General features: G+C 46.2%; 1 protein-coding gene and 1 long non-coding RNA gene across 3 annotated transcripts in view; one reads left to right on the forward strand and one right to left on the reverse strand.

Annotated features, from left to right (window-relative positions):
* Nucleotides 1-21: 21 nt before the first annotated feature.
* Nucleotides 22-3,149, reverse strand: LOC133370968 (uncharacterized). The gene is made up of 3 exons (XR_009759223.1): nt 3,097-3,149; nt 2,071-2,175; nt 22-874 (listed from the first exon to the last, which is right to left on the reverse strand). It is a non-coding gene; the product is annotated as an uncharacterized LOC133370968 (long non-coding RNA).
* A 102-nt stretch (nt 3,150-3,251) lies between these two features.
* The window catches only part of MEGF8 (multiple EGF like domains 8), a 51,373-nt gene continuing 32,560 nt past the window's right edge, over nt 3,252-22,064 (forward strand). Inside the window, exons 1-14 of one of the 2 annotated variants that reach the window (XM_061597965.1) lie at nt 3,252-3,330; nt 5,440-5,707; nt 6,818-6,981; nt 7,286-7,492; nt 9,165-9,345; nt 10,806-10,894; nt 11,376-11,598; nt 13,557-13,737; nt 14,837-14,982; nt 15,475-15,594; nt 17,758-17,924; nt 19,212-19,319; nt 19,968-20,115; nt 21,039-21,202. In XM_061597965.1, coding sequence (XP_061453949.1) covers nt 5,521-5,707; nt 6,818-6,981; nt 7,286-7,492; nt 9,165-9,345; nt 10,806-10,894; nt 11,376-11,598; nt 13,557-13,737; nt 14,837-14,982; nt 15,475-15,594; nt 17,758-17,924; nt 19,212-19,319; nt 19,968-20,115; nt 21,039-21,202 — 2,085 coding nt within the window. In that variant the 5' untranslated portion in view covers nt 3,252-3,330; nt 5,440-5,520. Of the gene's footprint in view, nt 3,331-3,801; nt 3,887-5,439; nt 5,708-6,817; nt 6,982-7,285; nt 7,493-9,164; nt 9,346-10,805; nt 10,895-11,375; nt 11,599-13,556; nt 13,738-14,836; nt 14,983-15,474; nt 15,595-17,757; nt 17,925-19,211; nt 19,320-19,967; nt 20,116-21,038; nt 21,203-22,064 lie in introns of those variants that run through there. The other variant, XM_061597964.1, reaches the window with a different exon arrangement.

Here is a 22,064-nt window from a genome sequence, read left to right on the forward strand (position 1 = left end):
GAAGACTTTAATCATCTACTTTTATCTGGTAAAACAGGTTGTTAACCACAAAGGCTGACACAATAAATCCTTTTGCTCTCCCAGGGCACACGTGCAGTACTGCCAGTTCCACACGGTTTTTAAATGACATGGCTTCTGAACAAGGAACCCTGTGAAATGAAACAAGGAACCCTGGGAACTGAAGCTCCCAGGACCAGGGAATACAGTTATATTGGTTAAAAACAGGTTGAAACTTGTAGCGTAGATGTGCCCAGTTTCACCACACCAGCACTGCTAGTTTTCTTATCATGGGGTTACCAAGTTTGCAATTCGTCCTTGTAGCTGAGCCTTCAACAGCAGCTTGATTTGCAGCAGTTAGCAGGTTATGTTTATCTCCATGCTGTGAAAAGCTTCTGCAGATCAAGCTGCTGTTAAAGGCACATGAGTGGCCAAGCTGTTTTTTTCTTCCTGGTCAGTTGGCACCCTCATATCTAACCCATAGATATACCCACTGGGGAAGGAGGGAAGGGGACAGGATCCAATCAACTTTTTTTCTTCCTGGTTCCCTCAAAATTCTGCACAGCAAAAACCTTCCACAAATGACCGGTTCACAGAAGGGTGCTTATTTTTCTTTGCCCTTAGTTACAACTTATCCATGATTATATGAAGGTTCCTCCAAGGACTTTTGTTGTGGCTGCTGGGTAAGCATTCCCTTTACAAAGCGGCTCTGTCACCATCTAACCTCCAGTCAAAGCAATAATGAGCAAAATGTAGCATGGACCAGAACAAAAGATAGAGACCCATCAAGCTGAACACATCTCGCCAACCAGATGTGATGGTTCACCAGAAGCTCCTGTCTATGTACCTTTCTCCTGTTTGGGGTGACTTCCCAGGCCTGCAAAAAGAAGGGGTGTGTCAATCACCTGGGTAGCAGCCACTATATATGGGTGAATCTCATTCATCTTGGGGAGTCATGAGTAATGCAGATCTCCCCGAGTCTGGATGCATTTCCCCCAAATTTTTGTCAGTGCCTTTTCCTGTGAGTGAAAGATGCATGAGCACCCAGATTCCTTTAGCTAGCACAAGTAGCTCAAATCTTATCACCTCTACTGAGAATGCATTAAAGCATCCAGGTCTAGAACAAGCTCATTAAACTTCAAAAATCCCCACAGCACTGCAACTGAACAGCCTCTTACCACTGCTTATTGGCTAATGCTGTTGGGGAAATTCCTAGGAACTGGTTAATTGCAATAAACAGAAATGTATCTGCAGAGACTTAAGCTCAAATTTCTCCCCTTCTCATGCTGAGCTGCTAATTATTTGTATTAAATCCATTCAATTTGTACTCCACAGTTGGATTCTCCAACTTTTGCCAAGCTTTCAGTCCAACACTGTGTGGTGGGGTGAATGCTGTCAGGAGATCTGCAGTGATCACATTAAGGTGCGGAATAGGTCCTTTCAGCGGTGCAGCACATGTGTTGCTTGAAGAAGTTCCTGGGTCCAATTCCTCACATTTTTTATCTAGAAGGATCTTGGGTAGTTGAGCTGCAAAAAGCTTTACCTGGATCCTTGAAGAGTTGCTACAATTTACAATTCTGTGATAGGTGGATCAATTATTTTATTTATTTATTTGATTTGTATCCTGCCCTTCCTCCCAGTAGGAGCCCAAATTATTTGATTTGGTGTAACGCAGATTCATTTTTATTTCATGGTTGGGTGGGATGGGAGTGAAAATCAATGGAAGGACAGAGTAGCAAGAGCTGAGTTCTTAATCCCTGCAGCTTCTCCTGACTTGGATAGCAGAGGAATGGTTGACGGAGAAGAAGGCAATATCTGGAGAATACCATGTTGGGAATGAATGTATTGCGTGCTATTCACGGTAAGTTTCAGAGTCATTTCCCTCCCCTTCCCCCTGAACAAAGGATGATAGATGGAAACATTATTATTATTATTAAATATGAAACAAAAAGTACAAATGCTAAGAGAAAAGTTACATCATTATCAATAAGAATCTCCAAACAGAGAAAATTAGTACTCCTAGGAGAAGACATTCCCTAACAGGCATTCCAATACTGTACAACAGGATCTCACTTTTCATTAACTTGTCTGAGTTCTGCCATTCCATATGTGTGCCAAGGCCATCAGCTTGTCCATTTCAGCTGTATTCAGAGCTTTTCTCATGGTGGATGGGGACACCTATTTGAAAGAAAAAACGGTTGCATTCTCTGTTTTCAAAAAGAAAAGTAAAAGTATCCCCAGATTCCTGAAATTGGTGGGCATTCAGAAGCATAACAAACCATAAACATATTCATGTCAGTCTGTATCATCCGCCTCTAGAAATAAGGGAGGAAATGCTGCTCTTCTACAAGAGGCAGTGACTTACAGTAAATGCAATATAATAATTAATGCAGGAGCTCAGTCTGGATCTGGACAAGGATAAAAAAAAAACCTCCTTACAATTCTTTTTAAAAAATGGTTACATCTCTAAAATATAGAAAACATCACTAATAACAACAAGAAGCGGCTGAATCCACTATAAGATCCATGTCCCAAAATCCTGTGTGAACAAAAAGACTTCAGCTTGCGTCTAAATGTCATCAGTGTGGAAAACAAGCATACTTTCCCACAGGGGAAAAAAGTGTTTTGATTTTAGTGTGCATGTTTGTGATGTCATACGTATGATACGACACACACGTGCACTAAGGACCTTCAGTGGTACATGTAACGTAGATGCATATATTTCCAGCTTGTTTCTAGAAGTGGGCATAACTAGCAGGGCCTCACAAGGGTAAGTCACTTTGCATATGCTCAAGAGTTCTTGTCCCATCTCTGCATTGTTCCCATGGTGTGTGAGGTACAATCACGAGATGATTGTAAACTATTTGGAACATGGCTTTCGCCCATGTTATTTTATGTACTTAATCATTATCATCATAATTCAGCTTTATGCCCTCTAGGGGGTGGTGGAAACCTTTCTCTCCGTTCAGGAAAAGTGAACTTTGTACATGCTCGGGGTCACTGAGCTCAGAAGGGCAGAACTGCCGAAATGTGACATCAACACCCTCATTGATGTTCTGACTTTCCCTCACGACCACAACTCATGTTCTTTACACACACCCTTCCAGTTGACATTACAACCACCTCGTCGCTCTAGCCTCTCCTTTCCATCAGCCTCTATGGCTGCACTGCCCTTCCCTTCCCATAGATACAGGAAAACTCTATGGTCTATACTCTATCCTACTGTCTATGCGCCACTCCTCCCGTGGCTTCTCTGGCCCCTCGTCTCGCTGGCCTCCTCGGTCCTGGACCGCTCCTCTATATGGGCCGCGGGGGCAGCTGAGTCGCCGGCAGGTGGGTCGTCGTGGGGGGCTTCTCTTGTTGCATGCACTGTGGTTTTCCCTCCGTAACTCCCGTAAAGCATTCCTGATATAAACCTGCCTTTATTCTTACCTTCTCCCTATATGGGTTCTCCTATAGATCACTGGTTAGCAAGTCACAGTCACCACAGCTTGCAAGATTTCTCCAAACCCCCCCCCATCAGCTATAGGGCTTTCCACGTGCATGTTCCTTTAAATATAGGTGCATTTGTTTTCTACAGACATTTCACGCTGTGATTCCTCTGGGCATCCATAGGATAATTCTCATAACCCCAAAGCCATAGTGGGGACCTCCCCACACATACACCTTTTAGGGTCTCCTCCTAAAGGACCTTTGATTCCAAAAGTCACTCTTTTTAATGTTCTGCTTCAGATCTAAGTTCCTTCCTTGGGGTTGTTTTGATTCCCAAAGCGGGACCAATTCCAGGGAATTTCGTACCTCTTGTTACGGGTTTCTTTTACTTTTCCCATTAAGCCTTTTTATGGTGGTCGTGGGAGTGCTGCTTTTATCATAGGTTGCCTCTTTCCATGTGAGTGCGCGCACACACACACGGCTGCTTTGTGGGGAGGGGGTTTGGCATCATTTTAAGGCAGCCTTTGCCAACCTGCTGTGCCAGCTGGGGCCGAAGGGAATTGTTGTACAAGACGTGTTGGCAAAGGCTGTTTTAGGACTTAATATATAAGCTGGTATGAATCTGAAGGCTGGGAGAAAGGATTACATTTCCCAGAACGCGGTGTGGGTGCGGGCTGCAGTTTGGAGGCATTGTCCTCTTTACTGCACATTTCTGTTATCTTTATACCCCACCCTATCCATGAGCTTAAGCTGGATCAAAGTCATTTCAAATCCACACCCCCGCAAAAGGATTTTCGATTTGAAAGTCGCTGGTTAGAATGGGTTGAGGAAACAAAGAAGAGGCCAACTAAAAATGAAACACATAATTTCTTTCCACTCAATATTTTCTAGCTTCCTTTCTCTCTAAATGCAGTTTTCTAAAAATACTCACTCTATTGATTTCCCTCCTTGTTGCCCCTCTCCCATTTTCAGATGTAAAGAGGTTGGGGGGGGGGGGAGGCAGAGACCCTGAGAGGAAGGAACCAATTCCTAATACCTGTGTACAGCAGTCATCAACTGAATAATTTAAATCACATCCAACACATTTAAAGCACATGACTTCCCCCAAAGAATCCTGGGAATTGTGATTTCCCCCTCACGAGGTACAACTTCCCTGCACCTTTAACAAAATACAGTTCCCATGATTCTTTGGGGGAAGTCGTGCGCTTTATATGTGTGTTGGATGCTCTTTAAATGTATGGTGTGGCTCTACGCTAAGCCATGTCTGCATTCAGGGGATGGGATATCTGTCATTCTATACCTCAACTGCAGTCTTTGCCAGGCTGGTGCCCTCCAGTCCAAGACATCTGGAGGGCATCAGGTTGGCAAAGGCTGGTCTACTCAGTAAGAACGTACTGCGCTGAATCATTGCACTACATTTCTCTTACTCTTAGTATACTGCTGAAATAATTTCATTGGCTGCCCATTAGCTACCAAAGCGTACAAAGCTTTGGCGTACAAAGCCCTATGCAGCTTGGGACCAGGATACATGAAAAATTGTCTCACCCCGTATATACCCAGTCAATTACTATGCTGTGCAGGTGAGGGCCTCCTGCGCATCCCATATCATCAAGAGGTCTGTTCTGCACAACATGAGAATTAGGCTTTTAGTGCTGTGGTACATACCCTTTGGAATTCCCTCCCTTTAATTATGAGACAGGTGCTGTCTCTGTTGTCTTTTCGGCACCTGCCAAAGACCTTCCTCTTTCATCCAGCCTTTTAAGTAGAGACTTTAGCTATTCTGCATCTGTGTTGGAATTGTGTTTTAAGCTGTTTTTAAAGCTGCATGTTTTTTTTTAAAAAAAAGCTGTTTTGTTTTAATATGTTTTAAAGTCTTTTGTTTTTAAGATGTTTTAGAGTGCTTTTAGTGTTTTTGTTTGCCGCCCTGGGCTCCTTCTGGGAGGAAGGATAGGTTGATGATGATGATACTAAGTATACTCTCAGGACCAAAGTTCCTCTTTGTTCTTTCAGGCTGGGCTATGGCGTTTCCTTCACATTTTGGATTGTGCTGACTGAGCACACTCTGAGTTGTGAGGGGATCCAGCAAAGATCATGGACCCCGTACCAGCTGGCTGCCTGAGGTTGCTAGTAACGCTGTTTTTAGCCTTGTGGAGGATCCATTGGGCCAACGGTGGTGACTGTAAAGGACACCGGCAGGTGCTGCACAGGGCATCGGGCTACGTGACGGATGGGCCAGGCAACTATTCAGTCAATGGCAACTGCGAGTGGTTGGTGGAAGGTGAGACTTTGAGGTTTACTTACTTATTAGAAGTATCTAAAATCCACCTTTCACCCAGAGGTCCCAGGGTGGAAACGTATAACAATCTACACGAAAAATGAAACAATATAATTGAAACATTATAAACCAAAACACAGACTTCAGTTACAAATAAAACCAGCAACGAAAGTTCAAATGCCCAATACATCAGTGTTGTGGTGAGATGCATCTCAGAAGCGAGGCTGTTCCAAAGGTGAGGGGCTATCATAGAGAAAGCCTGCACCTCACAAATCTCATTAGGAGTGGGGATCACCAGCAGAGCTTCCCATGCAGATCTTAAAACTCAGGCAACCCAGGATGGGATGTTTTTTCACATATTTGGACACGAGGACATTTAGGGCCATAGATGTTAACACCTTAAATTGGACCCAGAAGATAATAGGCAACCACTGCAATTGTTTCAGAACTGATGTTATATGTGAAAACTCCAGGGCAGCAACTAGTACCCTGGCAACAGCATTTTGCATCAGTTGCAACTTCTGGGCCGTTTTCAAGGGCAGCCCTGTGAAGAGTGCATTACAGTAGTCCAACCTAGAAGTTACTAAGCTGTTGCCAAGCTATCTCAGTCCAAGAATGGCCCTAGTTGGTGCATCAGTCAAAGATGGGCATAGGCGCTCCTGGCCACTGCAACCAGCTGTGCTTCAAGTGACAAAGATAACTTGAGGAATATCCCCAGAGTATGCACCTGTGCCTTTAAGGGAAGGGCAACCCATCTTGATGCCCCACCAGTTCCTGGACCCAAGAACCACGCACCCACAGAACCTCTGTATTTTCTGGATTCAGGTTCAATTTGTTGACCAGATGTGCACTGCCTCATCTGATTCAGATAGCACAGAGAGATATTATTCCCTTTCCTTTGGTAGTGGATGGCAGTGATGAGGAGACTCCTGACTTAGGAATGCCACCCTCTATACAAACGACAGGGCTTGGCCACTTATTAAAGCCTTGTTTGGGATCAATAGAGTGGGTTGGGCCTTACACATCACCCTCCTTCCCTCAGGTAAGGGTCGTCTTCATCACACTGTTAGTCCTGTGCCTAGTCGTCTAACGCCACTTTTGTACCCTGCTCAGCTCCCAGCAGCAGCTACCGCATCCTCCTGACCTTCATGTTCATGGACACAGAATGCACCTATGACTACCTCTTCATTTACGATGGAGATTCTCCCAGCAGCCCCTTGCTGGCCAGCCTTAGTGGCAGCACCCTGCCTCCCACCATTGAGGCCACCTCTGGCAAGGTACAGACTGTGGAGGTGGGAATGGGGTCCCGTTGCAGTTGCAGTCAGTAACAGAGGCCTAGATTAAGCCATCGGTGTGGAATGTCTCTCTGTCCTGAAGCTTTTACCCTGGGTTAGGGAGGTGGCAATTCCCCAGTGTTTGTTGAGGTGATGGAATTGGAAGTCGTTTGGAGCTCGTTGCACCACAGAGGGGGGAAACGGAGACTGCAAGGGAGATGCGGGTCATGTAACTGTGATCTTTGTGGGACACGTGGGTAATGTAACTCATCTTGACACCATCCCACCCCTCTTAACCACTTGGCAGATGCTGTTGCACCTGTTCAGTGATGCCAACTACAACCTGTTGGGCTTCAACGCCACCTACACTGTCTCGCTGTGTCCAATGGGGTGCTCAGGACATGGGACCTGCAACAATGACGGGCGCTGTGCTTGCTTCCAAGATTGGGATGGTGAGGATTGCTCGATGCCTGACTGCGTCACCTATTGTCAGAGCCATGGCAGTTGCAGCCTGGTAAGACCTGTGATTCTTTGCTTCTTGCCATTTTTGCCCCTTAATGAGCATTTGTAGCCAAGTGGGATGCGTTTTACCCCAAACCTTCTGCCCTAGACCCACCTTACCTACTGTCTTTCTCCTGTAGCCTCAATCTCATATTGCTAGGGCCAGGATGTGTTTGTTATTCACAGAATACATTAAAAAAATAGAGACTCATTCCAGATTCTGTGCCAGGAAAACCTGAGTTGTGCACAATTCTGTATTCTTAATAAATGTTGCCTTTCTTCTACTTTCTCTATGTATGGATGTGAAAGTTGGACAGTGAAAAAAGCGGATAAGAGAAAAATCAACTCATTTGAAATGTGGTGGTGGAGGAGAGCTTTGCAGATACCGTGGACTGTGAAAAAAACAAATAATTGGGTGTTAGAACAAATTAAACCAGAACTATCACTAGAAGCTAAAATGATGAAACTGAGGTTAGCATACTTTGGACAAATCATGAGAAGACATGATTCACTAGAAAAGACAATAATGCTGGGAAAAACAGAAGGGAGTAGAAAAAGAGGAAGACCAAACAAGAGATGTATTGATGCATAAAGGAAACCACAGACCTGAACTTACAAGATCTGAACAGGGTGGTTTATAACAGATGCTATTGGAGGTTGCTGATTCATAGGGTTGCCATAAGTTAAAATTGACTTGAAGGCACGTAACAACAACAACATTCTTCTACTTTGGCTAATCTTACTCTGCAATGTTTATTAGTTTGCCTAATTTTATTGTGGTTTTGCTTCTCTTGGGGAGTTATCCAGGGGCATCAAATCTCTGCCTGTTCCCCACTCCCAACCTGGAAATCTTGTCCAACCATCTCTCAGATATTTGCAATTTTACTAGCCACTGGCTACATGCCTTTAACCATATATTCACAAGCATAAGGGCTACAATTTCTCCCTGAGATGAGTTTCTCCTCCCATTTGCTGTCCAGGCAAAGCTATGTAAATCAGGAGTGGGAAACCTCTGGCCATCCAGATGTTATAGAACTACAACTCCCACCATCCTTGGTCACTGGCACACTGCCTGGAGCTGATGGGAGTTGGAGTCCATTAATACTTGGAGAGCCACAGGTTCCCCATCCCTGATTTTTGATAAATAAAAGAAACTGGGATTCTAGGAAGCTGAATTCTGCACCATGTTCTGTTCCCCCCCCCATGTTTCTGAAGATTCATCGTGTGCACACAGCACTGTGTATTTTTCTCTGTTCCCTGTAGTGTCAGTTTTGCACCCATATTTCCTCTGCTCCATAAATTCCTTGTGGCCTTACATCAAAGGCAAGGCTTCCTTTGTTATGGTTTACTCCAAGGGTAGCCAACATGGTGCCCTCCAGATGTTGTTGGACTCCATTTGGCCATCTTGGGTGATGTAGTCCAGCAATATCTGGAGGGCACCATATTGGGCAATACCTGCTTTATATAATGACCACCTTCTGCTGTGCCTGGGTTAGTCATTCTTGGAATTTGAATTTAGTAGTTTTTTAATTCTTTTAAGGACAGAATCTGAATGTTTGTTACTCAAATCAAATTCTGAATGAGAAAAATTGCCCTGCCTATGGGTCATTGGTGCTCTGCAGGGAACCTTTTAGCTCAGGTTTCATTGGTCTGATGGGATGTGCCTGTTTCCCTCTTCCCTGCAGGACTCGGAGCATTGCCAGTGTGAGCCTGGCTTTGTGGGTCAGGCCTGTGACTTAGCCCTGAGTGAGAACCAAGGAGCTGGCAAGTGGTACAATGTCAGCGGCCGGGATCCCAGTTTCCGGCCCCGCACAGCTGCCGCTGGCGCTTTCCTGCCCTCCACTGGAGGACTGTACATCTTTGGAGGTCAGAAGTCAGCCAGTGTTGTTGTTGTTTGACATTGTTATTCTCCTGTGAGTGAAATGAAGGGAGCAGATGTGGGCATTTGAGAGAATGATGCCCACTTCTTCAGACTGGCTGAAAGCTGAAACACATGACAGGCAGCAGGATCACGTGGTACAGCTCTTGATGGTCAGAGCCACTACACCAGCCTTTCCCAACCAGTGCGCCTCCAGATGTTGTTGGACCACAACTCCCATCAGCCTCAGCCAGCATTGCCAATGGTCAGGAAAGATGGGAATTGTGGTCCAACAACATCTGGAGGCACACTGCTTGGGAAAGGCTGCACTACACCCTGCAGGTGTGGGGATTGAATGTTCCCTCATATTAAAAACATCAGCAACAACCTAGTCCTGCATTTGGAAAACTAGAATGTTTCGACTCTCTCCCTGACATACTGGTTTTCTGTGTGCAAGGAGGGTTCTGCCGCCCCCCCCCATCTTCCTATAGGGGAGCATTCAAATGGAATCTCCCAGCTGCAGTCTGATTGGTACAGCCTGGGAATAAATGCACCATTTGATTCTCCTGATTACACATTTCAGGTCTAGTTTGTTAAATTATATATGGTGGCCAAGTGGAGAAACTCCTCGGAAGTCACAGGGAGGGGAACAAGCAGGAAGAGGCAAGAACAGAGGAACCCCTGCTAGTTCAGAGCAATGGCCTGTCTAGTCCAGCATCCTGGCCTCACAGTGGCCAACCAGATACCCATGGGAAGCCTGAAAGCCGGGCCTGAGCGCAACAGCAACTCTCCCCACTTGTAATTTCCAGCAACGGGCATTCTGAGGCATGCTGCCTCCAGCAGTGCAGGCCGAACGTAACCGTTGTGGCTAGTACACAGATACCCTTTTCCTCTGCATATTTGTCTGATACTCTTTCGAAGCTGTCCAAATTAGTGGCCATCGCTACTTCTCGTGGTGCAAGAGATGGAGTAGAATCAAGCAGGAGGAGAGTCGGCTGGACCTTCACGGGCCTCATCTCCTCCCTGTCTCTTCGTATCTTTCCTCTGCTGCCCTTGATGGCCAAGCACCAGTTGCCACATCGCCTTTGTGATGCTGCATGCATCGATCATAATGGAATGCTTACATCATAAAGAAGCATGGCAACCAGGACTCTGTGTGTGTGTGTGTCTAGCAGCCATCAAGGGCGGCAGATTTAGTGGACACATTTCAGCCCCCTGAAGGAGCAAGACATGAGTTGGGCTGGCCTCATCCAGCTGTCTGAGGTGTTCTAATGGCCCTGACTTACGTATTTCTCCTGAATATTTATACCCTGCCTTTCAATCAAATGATCTCCAGCGTGCCTTAGAATATGTTACAGCTCTATGAAAATAACTGCCCTGCAGCCCCTGTTCACCCAGCAGATGGTTGAGAGGGGGGTGTCCTTCTTTCTGTTTCTCATTCCCAGGGCATTTCTGCTTCCCTCCCCAGGTTTGGATCTCAACACGGCCCTGGGGGACCTCATCTGCTATAACTTCACTACTAATGTCTGGCATCAGCGAGTGCTCAGCCCCTCCCCGGTAAGTCACTTCTTTCCCTTTTCGCTCAGGATCGCTTTTTTGTTTTATGTGTTTAGAAAATGTATGGACCATTTGGTCAAAAATAAATAAATCTCCAAGTGGTGTACAAATAAAGTTATAGAAAAAACTTGGCTAAAATCCACGAACAAATTAAATACAAATATATGTAAAACCATCTTCATAAAAAAAGATTAAAATCGATAAAACTTTTCAAAACAAATATAGACAAGAAATCATTCAAGGGGCCGTACACCCGAGATGTTTATAGCAGGCGCCTAGAAATGTAATGTGTCAATGCTGACAATGGGTGTCCCACGGATGTGCACCCATCTTGGCTCCTTATTGAACGCATGCTTGACGGCAAACCTTCTTTGCAGATGCACACTGTGTGAAATGACTCTAAGGAGGAGAAAATGAATTAATCTGCCCCACTGTCCATTGATCTCATATCCGCCCCCTTCTTTGTCTTCCCCCTTTACAGTCTGCACGTCACTCCCATGTTGCTGCGGCTTGGGAGGGCTTCCTGGTCCTTTTCGGGGGGGAGCTGGCCAGTGGCTTTCTTTCCAATGATGTCTGGATGTACCTGCCGCAGGAAGGACGCTGGCAGGAGTTGGTGCCCCTCAACACCTCCTGGTTTCCTCCGCCTCCCGGGCTGGCTAGCCATGCATCTGCCGTGGTGGATGAGTGGCTTTATGTATTTGGAGGTGAGTTGCTGTGCATCAGGGCAGTGAGTCACGTTGACCACACTGAGAAGTGTTCCTTGGCTAGTGAAGCGTTTCTGGGTTCTGCAGTAACTGCTCCCTCAGGCCTGTCATTGCCTCCCACCAATCGGGACAGAGCATGAAAGCTCCCAGGTCTGTCTGGAGCATTGCCTCCTTCCACTATACACCAGCCAGAAACAACAGTATATACCAACCTTTCCCAGCCCTCCAGCTGTTCTTGGGCTACAACTCCTGTCAGCCCCAGCCAGCGTGGACAATGGACAGGGATGATGGGAGATGTGGTCCAACTTCTGGAGAGCACCAGATTGTGTCTGCTTTCCAGCACTTACTTAAATCCAGCGCTAAAGCCCAGCACTGAGTCGTTTGCCAAATACCACCTGCAGAATGGTGAAATGGGAATAACCTGAAGTGTAGCTACATTGCATAGGATATTTGATTTATTTATTTATTTATTTATTATTGTGTTTATATCCCACCTTTCCTCCAAGGAGCTCAGGGTGCCGTACATGCTTCTCCTCCTCTCTGTTTTATCCTCACAACAACCCTGTGAGGTAGGTTAGGCTGAGAGGCAGTGCCTCCTCCAAGGTCACCCAGTTAGCTTCATGGCCAAGTGGGGATTTGAACCCGGGTCTCCCAGGTCACACTCCGACACCCTAACCACTTCGCCCCACTGGCTGTCATGGATATGGAAAAGTCCTTGAATACTTTGCCTCTCCCCACTATTTTTATTTATTGGGTTTCTGACATGCCCTTCATCATAAGTTCCCAGGAGGGTTAAATAAATGGAAATGTACTGCCTTCAAGTCATTTCCGACTTATGGTGACCCTATGAATAGGGTTTTCATGAGGCTGAGAGGCAGTGACTGGCCCAAGGTCACCCAGTGCGCTTCGTGGCTATGTGGGGATTCGAACCTTGGGTTACAATAGTATAAACAGTATGAAAATACAAAAATTAGTTAAATCAGTTTGCAATCAATGGAACGGGGTGGGGAAAGGCTGTAGCCCAGTAGCAGAGCATCTGCATGCCGAAGGTCCCAGGTTCCATCTCCAATACATCTCCAGCTAGGGCTGGGAGAAACTCCACACTGAAACCCTGGAGAGTTGCTGCCAGTCAGTGCACGTAATACTGAGCTAGGTGGGCCAATGGTTTGACTCCTTATATAAGGCAACTTCCTATGTCCCTGTGTTACGGGAAGTGCCAGAGCTCAGTGGCAGACCATCTGCTTTGCATGCAGAATGTCCCAGGTTCAATCCCCAGCACCTTCAGGTAGGGCTGGGAGAGACCCCTGCCTGAAACCCTAGAGAGCTGCTGCCAGCCTGTGCAGACACTACTGAACTAGATGGGCCAATTGTCTGACTCGGTGTGAGGCAACTTCCTACGTTCCTATATGCTGCATCTCAAGTGTCAAAGGGCAAGGTAAAGAAATGGGCCTTCAGCACATGACGAAAGCTATACAGGGAAGGTACCAGGAGCTGCCACAAAGAATATCCTCTCCCAGGCCACTGTCACCCCTGACATTCTGAGGGTGGTGGGACTACCAAGAGGGCCTCCTCTGTCGATCTTAGCACCTGAGAGGAAAGGAGATGGTCTTTCCGGTATTTGGGGTCTAACTGTCGAGGGATTTAAACTGACGTGAGCACCTCTCTAATTTGTCCCGAAAATGAGCTGTCAACCAGCACAGCTGTTTTAGAACAGGGCTTATGTGATTTCTAAATGGAAACCCGGCCGGCCATCTAGCTGCTGCATTTTGGACCAGTTGACATTTCTGAATCGCCTTCAAGGGCAACTCCATGTACAGCCCATTACAGTCATTCCACTTGGAAGTTACGCAAGCATGGAGTGGGGGGGGCACGCCATCGCTGTCGAAAAGGGTAAACCAGGCAGAGCTGGTCATACACAACTCCTAGCACTGCTAACTCACGTCTCCACCTTTCCGCAGGCCGCACCTCGGTGGATGTCTTCTCCTCGCAGATGTACCGCTTCCATCTGAGGAAATGGCACTGGGAATTGGTGCAGCCCTCGGGGGGCAAGGCTCCTGCAGCAGCGGGTCACTCCATGGTATTCCATCTGGCCTCCCGCACTCTCCTGGTTTATGGCGGGCACCGCCCCTCCACTGCCCGGTAAAGAGGAAGCAAGGAGTGCTGCGGGCAAACACATGCACATAGCATTTCTTTTTTTAGCAAAAGGAGGTCTGCTTATTGTTCATGTCATCAAGGAAGCTTGGCATGAAAGCCCTTTCCAGGTTTGATTTACAGCTGACCTGCTCTGACGTATTGATACAGGAAGCTGTATTGCTGGTATAGCTAGCCTATAGGCAGAAGGTGGTCCTTGGTGCCCCCGCTCGGTTAGTGCCAGGATTTATGCTTGCGCAATGGACCTTTCCTTCCCCTGAACAAGCCCTGCACCCTCCCCAGATCTGCTCCTGATGGTTGGGGTTACCCCTAGAACAGATTTAGGGGGTGCATGGGGAAAGGAGAGGGGGTGAACGTTTCGCTGTACAAGTGTAAATCCTTGCACTAACGGAAGGAGAGTCCTCGTGCTATGTTGGACATACCTTTCGCTCCTGAGCTCATCCATTCCATACTTACTGTGGGTTTGTCTTCTTTTTTTAATGTATATTTGTATTGCAAACAGTAGCGTAGTGGCAAATTCAGAAGTGCAGGGTCCCTTCATGAAGGTTACAGCCACGCCCCTCTCTCTTTTTTTTTTTGCTGCTGGGTTGAGAATGAAATTCTTGTTAATGCCTTCTCCCACAACAACAGACGGCCCTCGGAGCCAATAAACATGAAAGAGGAGAGTGTTAGCTACTGAAAAGAGTCTTCTCGGTGGCTGACTCACCTCCTTTCACTCTGATTAGCTCCAATCATCAGGAAAGGACAATGAAGCATGTTAGAAGACTCTTCTCGGTGGCTGACACACTCCCCTTTCATGTTGATTGGCTCATAGGATACTGGAGAGATTGGGATCCTGCCCCCCAAAAAGTAAGAGGTCTAAGACCCCCTGAGACCCTGGACGACTACACCACTGATTGCAAATATAAAAGAAAGGAAATAGAAAGAAAAATCTTCAGCGCACATTAACAATAGGAATAATCCATTAATGCTAATTTAAACAAATGTAATATCAGCTGTCCAAACAAGATTGACGCTTCTGCTGTGGGCACACTTGAGGTGATGGTGTCCCAGAGGAAGAACTCACCCAAACTCTTCCTGCTCTCAGGTTCAGTGTGCGAGTGAACACCACCGACCTCTTCCATGTGGACCTGCGCTATTGGAGTACTTTGCGTGCCAAAGATTCGCACCGGGGCCCCCGAGAGCGGGCTTTTCACTCTGCCACAGTCATTGGCAACTACATGGTTGTGTATGGTGAGTGCGGCATCGCTAGCCACAGGGTAGGCGGATGCGGAGCAATGTGAGAATCCAGGGCCGGAATCAAAACTTTTTGTTCTATTCTAAAGCTGATTGTTTTTATCGTTTTCTGGACGATACAAACTAGGGTTGCCACATTTTTTTTCGCCTCGTGACCCTGTGACAGCCTGAGACACAGAACTTAGCATGTGAGGCCTCCCCAATCAGTTGATTTGCATGTCAGGGAAAGCTTCACACGCTACACTGCTGTATGTCAAAGGTGCAGGAGAATCACCGGGTGGGGAAAAAAGTTGGCAACTCTATTACCAAGTTTACTGTTGGTAAGTGAATAGTCCCAATAATTCCATTTTCTCTCAAATTTCCGTTTGTCTCAGTGGGGCAGGGGGGAACAGGGATTGTGGGAAGGAAATGAGTACCACACACGTACACGCGTATATGGGAATTTTACTGTGCCTTTTATATTTTTTTGCCTCCATTCCCCTCCTCTAGGGGGCAACGTCCATATCCATTACCACGAGGAGAAATGTTACGAAGATGAACTCTTCTTCTACCACCTGGGCTGCCATCAGTGGGTCTCAAGCCACGAGCTGGCACCTCCAATCACCCATGGTGAGGGAAGGCTGTCATTCTGGGAAGCACAATCTTTGGGGAATGGGCAAAGCATCCTGGTTTATAGCAGGACCTTGACAGTACTGTGTGAGCACCACTTCCATTTCTTCAAGTCCTCTGGGGAGGAGAGAAGTTCCACAGGTACAGCTTCTCCCTTCACAACATGGAAAGGAAAGGGGCCCTGGACCCGCTGACTCTCTCTTTGCTGCAGAGCTTGTAAAACAGGGATGAGGAACCTGGGATGCTTGCACACCAACTCCCATCAGCCCCATCCAGCCCAACCAGTGGTCAGGACTGATGAGAGTTGTAGTCTAGCAACACCTGGAAGGTCACCGGTTCCTTACCCCTCCTGTGAAGGAACAGGCTGATTGTGGATGGAATATGACAGGATCCTGTGCTTTGAGCCAACTCCTGAGAGCTGTGGCTATCGTTTACTGTTGTTATTAATTTATGTGGCACCCTTTATTTTTGTTTATTTATATATTTATTATCAAACTTCCGTCCTTGATCCCAGAAGGAGCTCAGGGGCAGCAAACAAAGAACAAAACACTAAAAATGTCTTACAACATCTCAAAAACAAAACGTCTTAAAAAGTTTTAAAAATAAAAAATCTTAAAATCATATTTTTAAAAAATCTTTAAAAACATACTGAAAAGCAATTCCGAAACAGACACAAACTGGGATAAGGTCTCTACTTAAAAAGCTTGGTGAAAGAGCAATACTTTCCAAGAAGAGGTTTTGACACGTCTCTACCCCAAGGGGCCTACAATCTAAAAACAGACGTGAGGGCAACAACAGATGGAGCGTAATGGGGCAAAGGTACATCGGAAAGGACTAGGGGTTGTATCCAATTACGTTTTACTCAGAGTAGATCCATTGAAATTAATGGACCTAAGTTAGTCATGGCCATTAATGTCAGTGAGTCTACTCTGAGTAGGACCAGCATTGGACACAACCCTATGGGATTACTTGTTGCCCACACTTTGGCTTAGCTACAGCTGGGATTTGGGACCAGGGCAGTGGCGGCTGGCGGATCCATGTCAGTGGGGCAGTGGAATCCACTCCTGGGGCAGCTCATTGAAAGTCCAGACTAAACCTCAGAGGAGATTCCACTCCGCCACTGACATAGAGCTGCCAGGAAGTTGTTCGAAAGGCTTTTATTTTATTTATTTATTACATTTGTATACCGCCCCATAGCCGAAGCTGTCTTGATGTAAGAGAAGAGTTTTGTGCAGGGATTTGGATGGAAGGAAGGAAGGCAGCTGGTTGTGGGAAGGTATTCTGGGATGCAGTTCTAGGCAAAGGGGGCAGCAATCGGGAAAGGGCAGAGCTGTATTGGAACAGGAGATCTTTGGATGGCTGAAGGGGCTGGGGCTGGACAAGTGAAGGTCACTGGAAGGGATGTGGCAGGATGTAAGAGCGGAAAGGGGAAGGGAAAGCCATGGAGATGTTTGAAGGTAAGGATGAGAAGCTAGCAGACAGAAGCCAGTGCAAGGATTCAGGAAGAGGCCCTGGATGATCAGAGGGATGATATAAGTGAATGGCTTTGAAACCAAGTTTCAATCCCTCATGTATGTGGAGAAAGGTTTTGCAGTGTGTGGGAGCTGGCAGGGTGAATGAATAGCGACCCCTGAAGATCTGTGGAATGAATTGGTGGGGGTGGCAAATAATATAAAATCAGGGTGCGTTTGTGGGGATAGCACAGGAATGAGACATTCAGTTGTCAGTACTGAACCTTAAAGAACACTACTGTGTTTCTATAGGATGTTTAAGAGGAGAGAGGACCAGTCACTGTTGCTCCCCTTGTTTCTGAGAGCATCACTTAGTGATGTCTCTCCCTCTCCACCTGCTGTGTCCCCTTTAAGACAGAATCTGGTGGCAGCCCTTCCCAGGAAGCGTCGGCCAGTTGTTTCATTTTTAGTCACTTGTGTATCCTCTTGCCCACTTCCTCTGAGGCACTTAGGGCAGCGTACAAGATTATCATCCCATTTTATCTTCACAACAACCATGTGAGGTAGGTTAGGCCGGGTGGGGGGAGTTCTCCCAACGTGCTTTGTGGTGGAGCGGGGATTTGAACCTGGGTCTTCCCCACTCCAAGCCCAGCACCCTGCCCCCACACCACGACAGGTTGCCATCGACCTGATCTGTCTCTCCCTCCCTCAGAGCACGAGACAAAGGCCCAAGCCCAGACCCGAGGCCGCTACTCCCACGTGGCCACTGTCATGAACGGGAACGTGCTGCTTGTGGCCGGCGGCTACAGTGGGGTGCCACGGGGCGACCTCTTGGCTTACAAGGTGCCCACCTTTGTCTTCCAGGTGCCTTCTCAGATGGTAAGTGACACCACCTCCCTGCTCCCCTTTCCTTACCCGGAATCTCTTGGGCTTGCCTGAGCGTGTGTCCCCATCAAAACCCTCTCGTCCCAAGAGCTGGCCTGACGCCTGGATTCTACCACAGGCCCTGCTCTTCTTAAGCACCTCCCCCCATGTACACCCCAGCCAGACTCCCCACTGTACCTTTTTAACTGTAAAATAGTAAAACTGGGAAGCTTTACAGAAATTTGACAGCGTGAGATGTAGGCCTCAGTAGAGACTAGGATTGGTTCGCTCACCCCAGAAATTAATTGTCCTTCTTTGGATGTTAATGTACCATCTTCCTTTTGTGTACTATTCTGTGCTTTAAATGCCTGTTGGAAACTCTTATTTTTATGCAGCCCTTCTCCAGCTGTGCTGTTTTAGTTCACAGCCCATGCAATCTATGATAAAGAATTTTTTTTACGGGTTGTAATTTTGTTTTATGATTTATATGTTATGTGTTTTCATGTGCAGTAATACCTCAGTTAACAAAGTAGATGTGTTCCTGGGCATTATTTCTTTAACAGAAACTTTCCTTCTAGAGGTAGGAATAACATGGGAAGAATAGGGATAGGTTCCTTCACCTGCTCCTAGATGGTGTGGGCAGCTTCAACAGGGGCTTTAAAGGGTGCCTACCCAGCACCCACCCACTTCCCCTCCTTCCCACTCCCCTCCTTCTCCTTCTCTGAATCATATTGGATCCTTCCTCACCAGCTCTGGGAGAAAGCAAGAGATCTCTTTACTGCAAAGCAAACACACAGGTTTGTCAGTTTCACCCCAGCAAAGCAAAGGCACAGGCCTATCAGTTTATTGATAGCAAAGCAAAAACACAGGCTAGTGGGTTTCACTTTAAAGCAAAGCTAGGGGCTGGAAAGTTTATCCATAGCAAAGCAAAGCTGGTCAGTTTCACCTTTAAAAAAAGCCTTCATTAAAAGGAGCTTCCTTCCTGTAGGATTGGTTAAATGAAGTAATACTGTATTCTTATTCACCACTTAGATTATTTTCTTTATTAGCTGTTAGTTATTTTATTTATTAGTTACTAGTTTTGTTTATAACTATATTGTTATTTTATATGAAGCGGTTATAGCTTCTTAAGATGATCTGCCATTGGGGAGATCTTATTTGTATTCTGCTATTGGTTATGGCGGGAGGGAGCAATGCATCTCCCATCTTCGTGGGGTGCTTTCTAAGGCAAGAGCCTTTGTGGTTGCAGGACTGATGTGAGGCGTTACTGACTCACTTTTCCCTCTCCCCTCCTGGCCTCAGTACCACCTGGACTACTGCTCCATTTACACAGAAAAAAGCACATGTGCCAAGGACCCTGAATGCGCCTGGTGTATGAGAGGTTGCCAGAGCACCCAGCCGCGCAGCATCGTGAGTAAACCTGGGGGTGCAAGGGGCATCCTTTCCTAGAGATGAGTGGCTGCACCTGGATTAGAACCAGGGTGGGAATCTCGGGCCTGGGTGCCGAATGCAGCCCTCCAGGACTCTTTTGTCTGGTCCTTGGGAATCTCCCCACGCCTCGTCAGCCCTGCTCTGCAGCCTCCTCAGGTGTTTTTGCCTGGCTGGAAAGTGCCCTTGCACTTGAATAATGCCTTTCGCTTGCCTGAATGGAGGATAGAGAGGGATGTGTGAAGGTGTGTGTAGAAACAAGCCAGGGCTAAATGGACTTTTGATCTGATCTGGCAGGACTCGCTCTCGCTCTCTCATTTCATTCAGGCATCTGATTGGCCACTGAGAGAACAGGGCGCTGGACCAGATGGGTCTTTGGGTGTACAGGGGTAGTCATAGCGGTGCCTTGCAGTTATTGTTGGACCATAAGACCACCAGCATGGCCAATGGCCAGGGATGATGGGCATTGTACTTCAACACCATGTAGAGGGCACCATGTTGGCTATCCCTGGTGTAAGACATAGTGAGGCAGGACAGCTGGGTGTGCAAGAGCTTAGGGCTGTAATCTCATGAGGCACAGCACCATCCAGCTTCCTGATTTGTGTCTTTTCCCCCTCTCTGTCTCCTTAGTGCCCCAATACTGGCTGCCTGGGCTTGGCCCGCCTCTTGGTTGACTGCCAATCATGCCTGGCTTTTGGCAGCACCAATGCTTCTCTGCCTCATGCCCCAGGACCTTTTGGCTGGTGTGTGCAAAATGAGACCTGCATGCCCCTCTCAGGTAAGTGAGCCAAAGCGGACCCTTCTGCCTGTGTCACAAACCTACATTAACTTTTAAAGTGTCATTATAAGCATTCTTGCCACTCTCTGCAATACAGGCTTGTGGCAAGCTTGGGAACAAATGGAAATGAATGTGTCCTGTCTTCTTTGTTGTTATGAAGATAAGGTTTATACTGCCTTTTGAGAAGCAATGCCAAGGTGGTTCACAAACAAGGAGAAGCCAAAAGCAAAATAACAAGTATACAGCCGACTATAAAAATATAGCTACCCATAAAGAAAATAAACAGTAAAACAATTTAATCAAAACTTTAAAACATCCATAATTGAAAGGACTAATAAACAAGTCCATGACGCGGACACGAGATAGGGCCTTTTCGGTGGCCGCCCCTAGGCTGTGGAACTCCCTTCTGAGTGAGGTGCGATCAGCTCCCTCCTTGCCGTCTTTCCGGCGACAAGTAAAGACTGTTTTATTTCAACAGGCATTTGGGATAGAGAACGACCAGGATTAATTGTCATAGGTTTGGTGATTACATTATATGATTGTATTATTTTAAATTGTCCGCTGTTTTTAACCTATATTTTATGGTTTTAATTTTTCTCATAGTTTAATTCTTTTTTAATAGTATACTTCTGTATGTTTTAATTGGTGTTGTTTTTAGTTGTAAGCTGCTCTGAGTCCTATTGGAAAAAGGGCGGGGTAGAAATAAAGTTTATTATTATTATTATTATTATTATTATTATTAAAACACCCTAATTGTTAAAACAAAACAGGAGGTTCAGGTCAGGAGGATGCTTGTCTAAACAGGTGTGTCTTCAAGAGCCAGCAGAACGTCAAGACCAGGAGGAACCTCTCGGATTTCAGCAGAAAGTATATTGTGAAGAAATTGCTTCTCCAAAACCTTCCCGATTTCTTTTCCTCTGCAGAGCAGGGCAGGTGCCAGGTGGGGAAAATCTCGGAAGTGTATGGTTGGTGGGGGCCCCAGCCCTTCTTTGTCACTTCCTTGGCGGAATGTCAGCATGAAAACTTCCTGCCTGGCCTTCATCTCATCACCTACCAGCAGCCCCGCAATGACTCCCAGCCTGATAAGGTAAGGGAGTGCCATTGCTGCGATCCACTGCGATAGGATAATGACAAATGCAAAATGTGTGTTTTTTTAAAAAAATTACAGTACTCGAGGAAAGAAAAATATGTAGTACAGTAAAGTCTCAGTTTGTTTTATTTTATTTCTTACATTTATAACCCATCTTTCCCCCAATGAAGATCCTTCCAGAAGTTGGGTGTGACCAATATTTCCCTTTTTAATTTATTACTACATGTATATCCCACCTTTCCTCCAAAGAGCTCAAGGTGGCATACATAGTTCTCCCCCTCCCCATTTTATCCTGACTCAATCTTGTTCAGTAGATGAGACTGGGATTCAGTGAATGGGCCGGGGTCACCTAATGGTTTGATGTTGCTCTGTTTGCTTGCTTTTAAAAAAAACTCCATTCTTTTATGTGTTGTTGTGATACTATTATTGTGATTTTATTATTTGTGTTTTTAATCCATTGAGAGCTCTTGTAAGCAAAAGGTGGGATCATAAATCTTTCAAATAAATAAATAGTAGCTTACTCATTGCCTACCGCCATACTACACTGAACAGCCAGATCTCATCTGATCTCGGAAGCTAAGCAGCGTCAGGCCTGGTTAGTACTTAGGCTTAGAGAAGGCAATGGTAAACCACCTCTGAATAGCTCTTACCATGAAAATCCTATGAATGTATCCAAAAAAGATTCATAGGGTCCCCATAATTTGTAATCGACTTGAAGGCATATAATAACAACAAGCTTACTCATTAAAGTAATAATCCAACAGGCTATAATGTCCCTCTCATTTGTTTCCCGATATGAAAAAAGTACTTTAATAGCCTCTAACTTCACCATTTCTTCTATCTTACTTTGAGTCTGCAG

This window comes from Rhineura floridana, chromosome 15 (genome assembly GCF_030035675.1).
Source record: "Rhineura floridana isolate rRhiFlo1 chromosome 15, rRhiFlo1.hap2, whole genome shotgun sequence".
NCBI classification, from domain to species: Eukaryota; Metazoa; Chordata; class Lepidosauria; order Squamata; family Rhineuridae; genus Rhineura; species Rhineura floridana.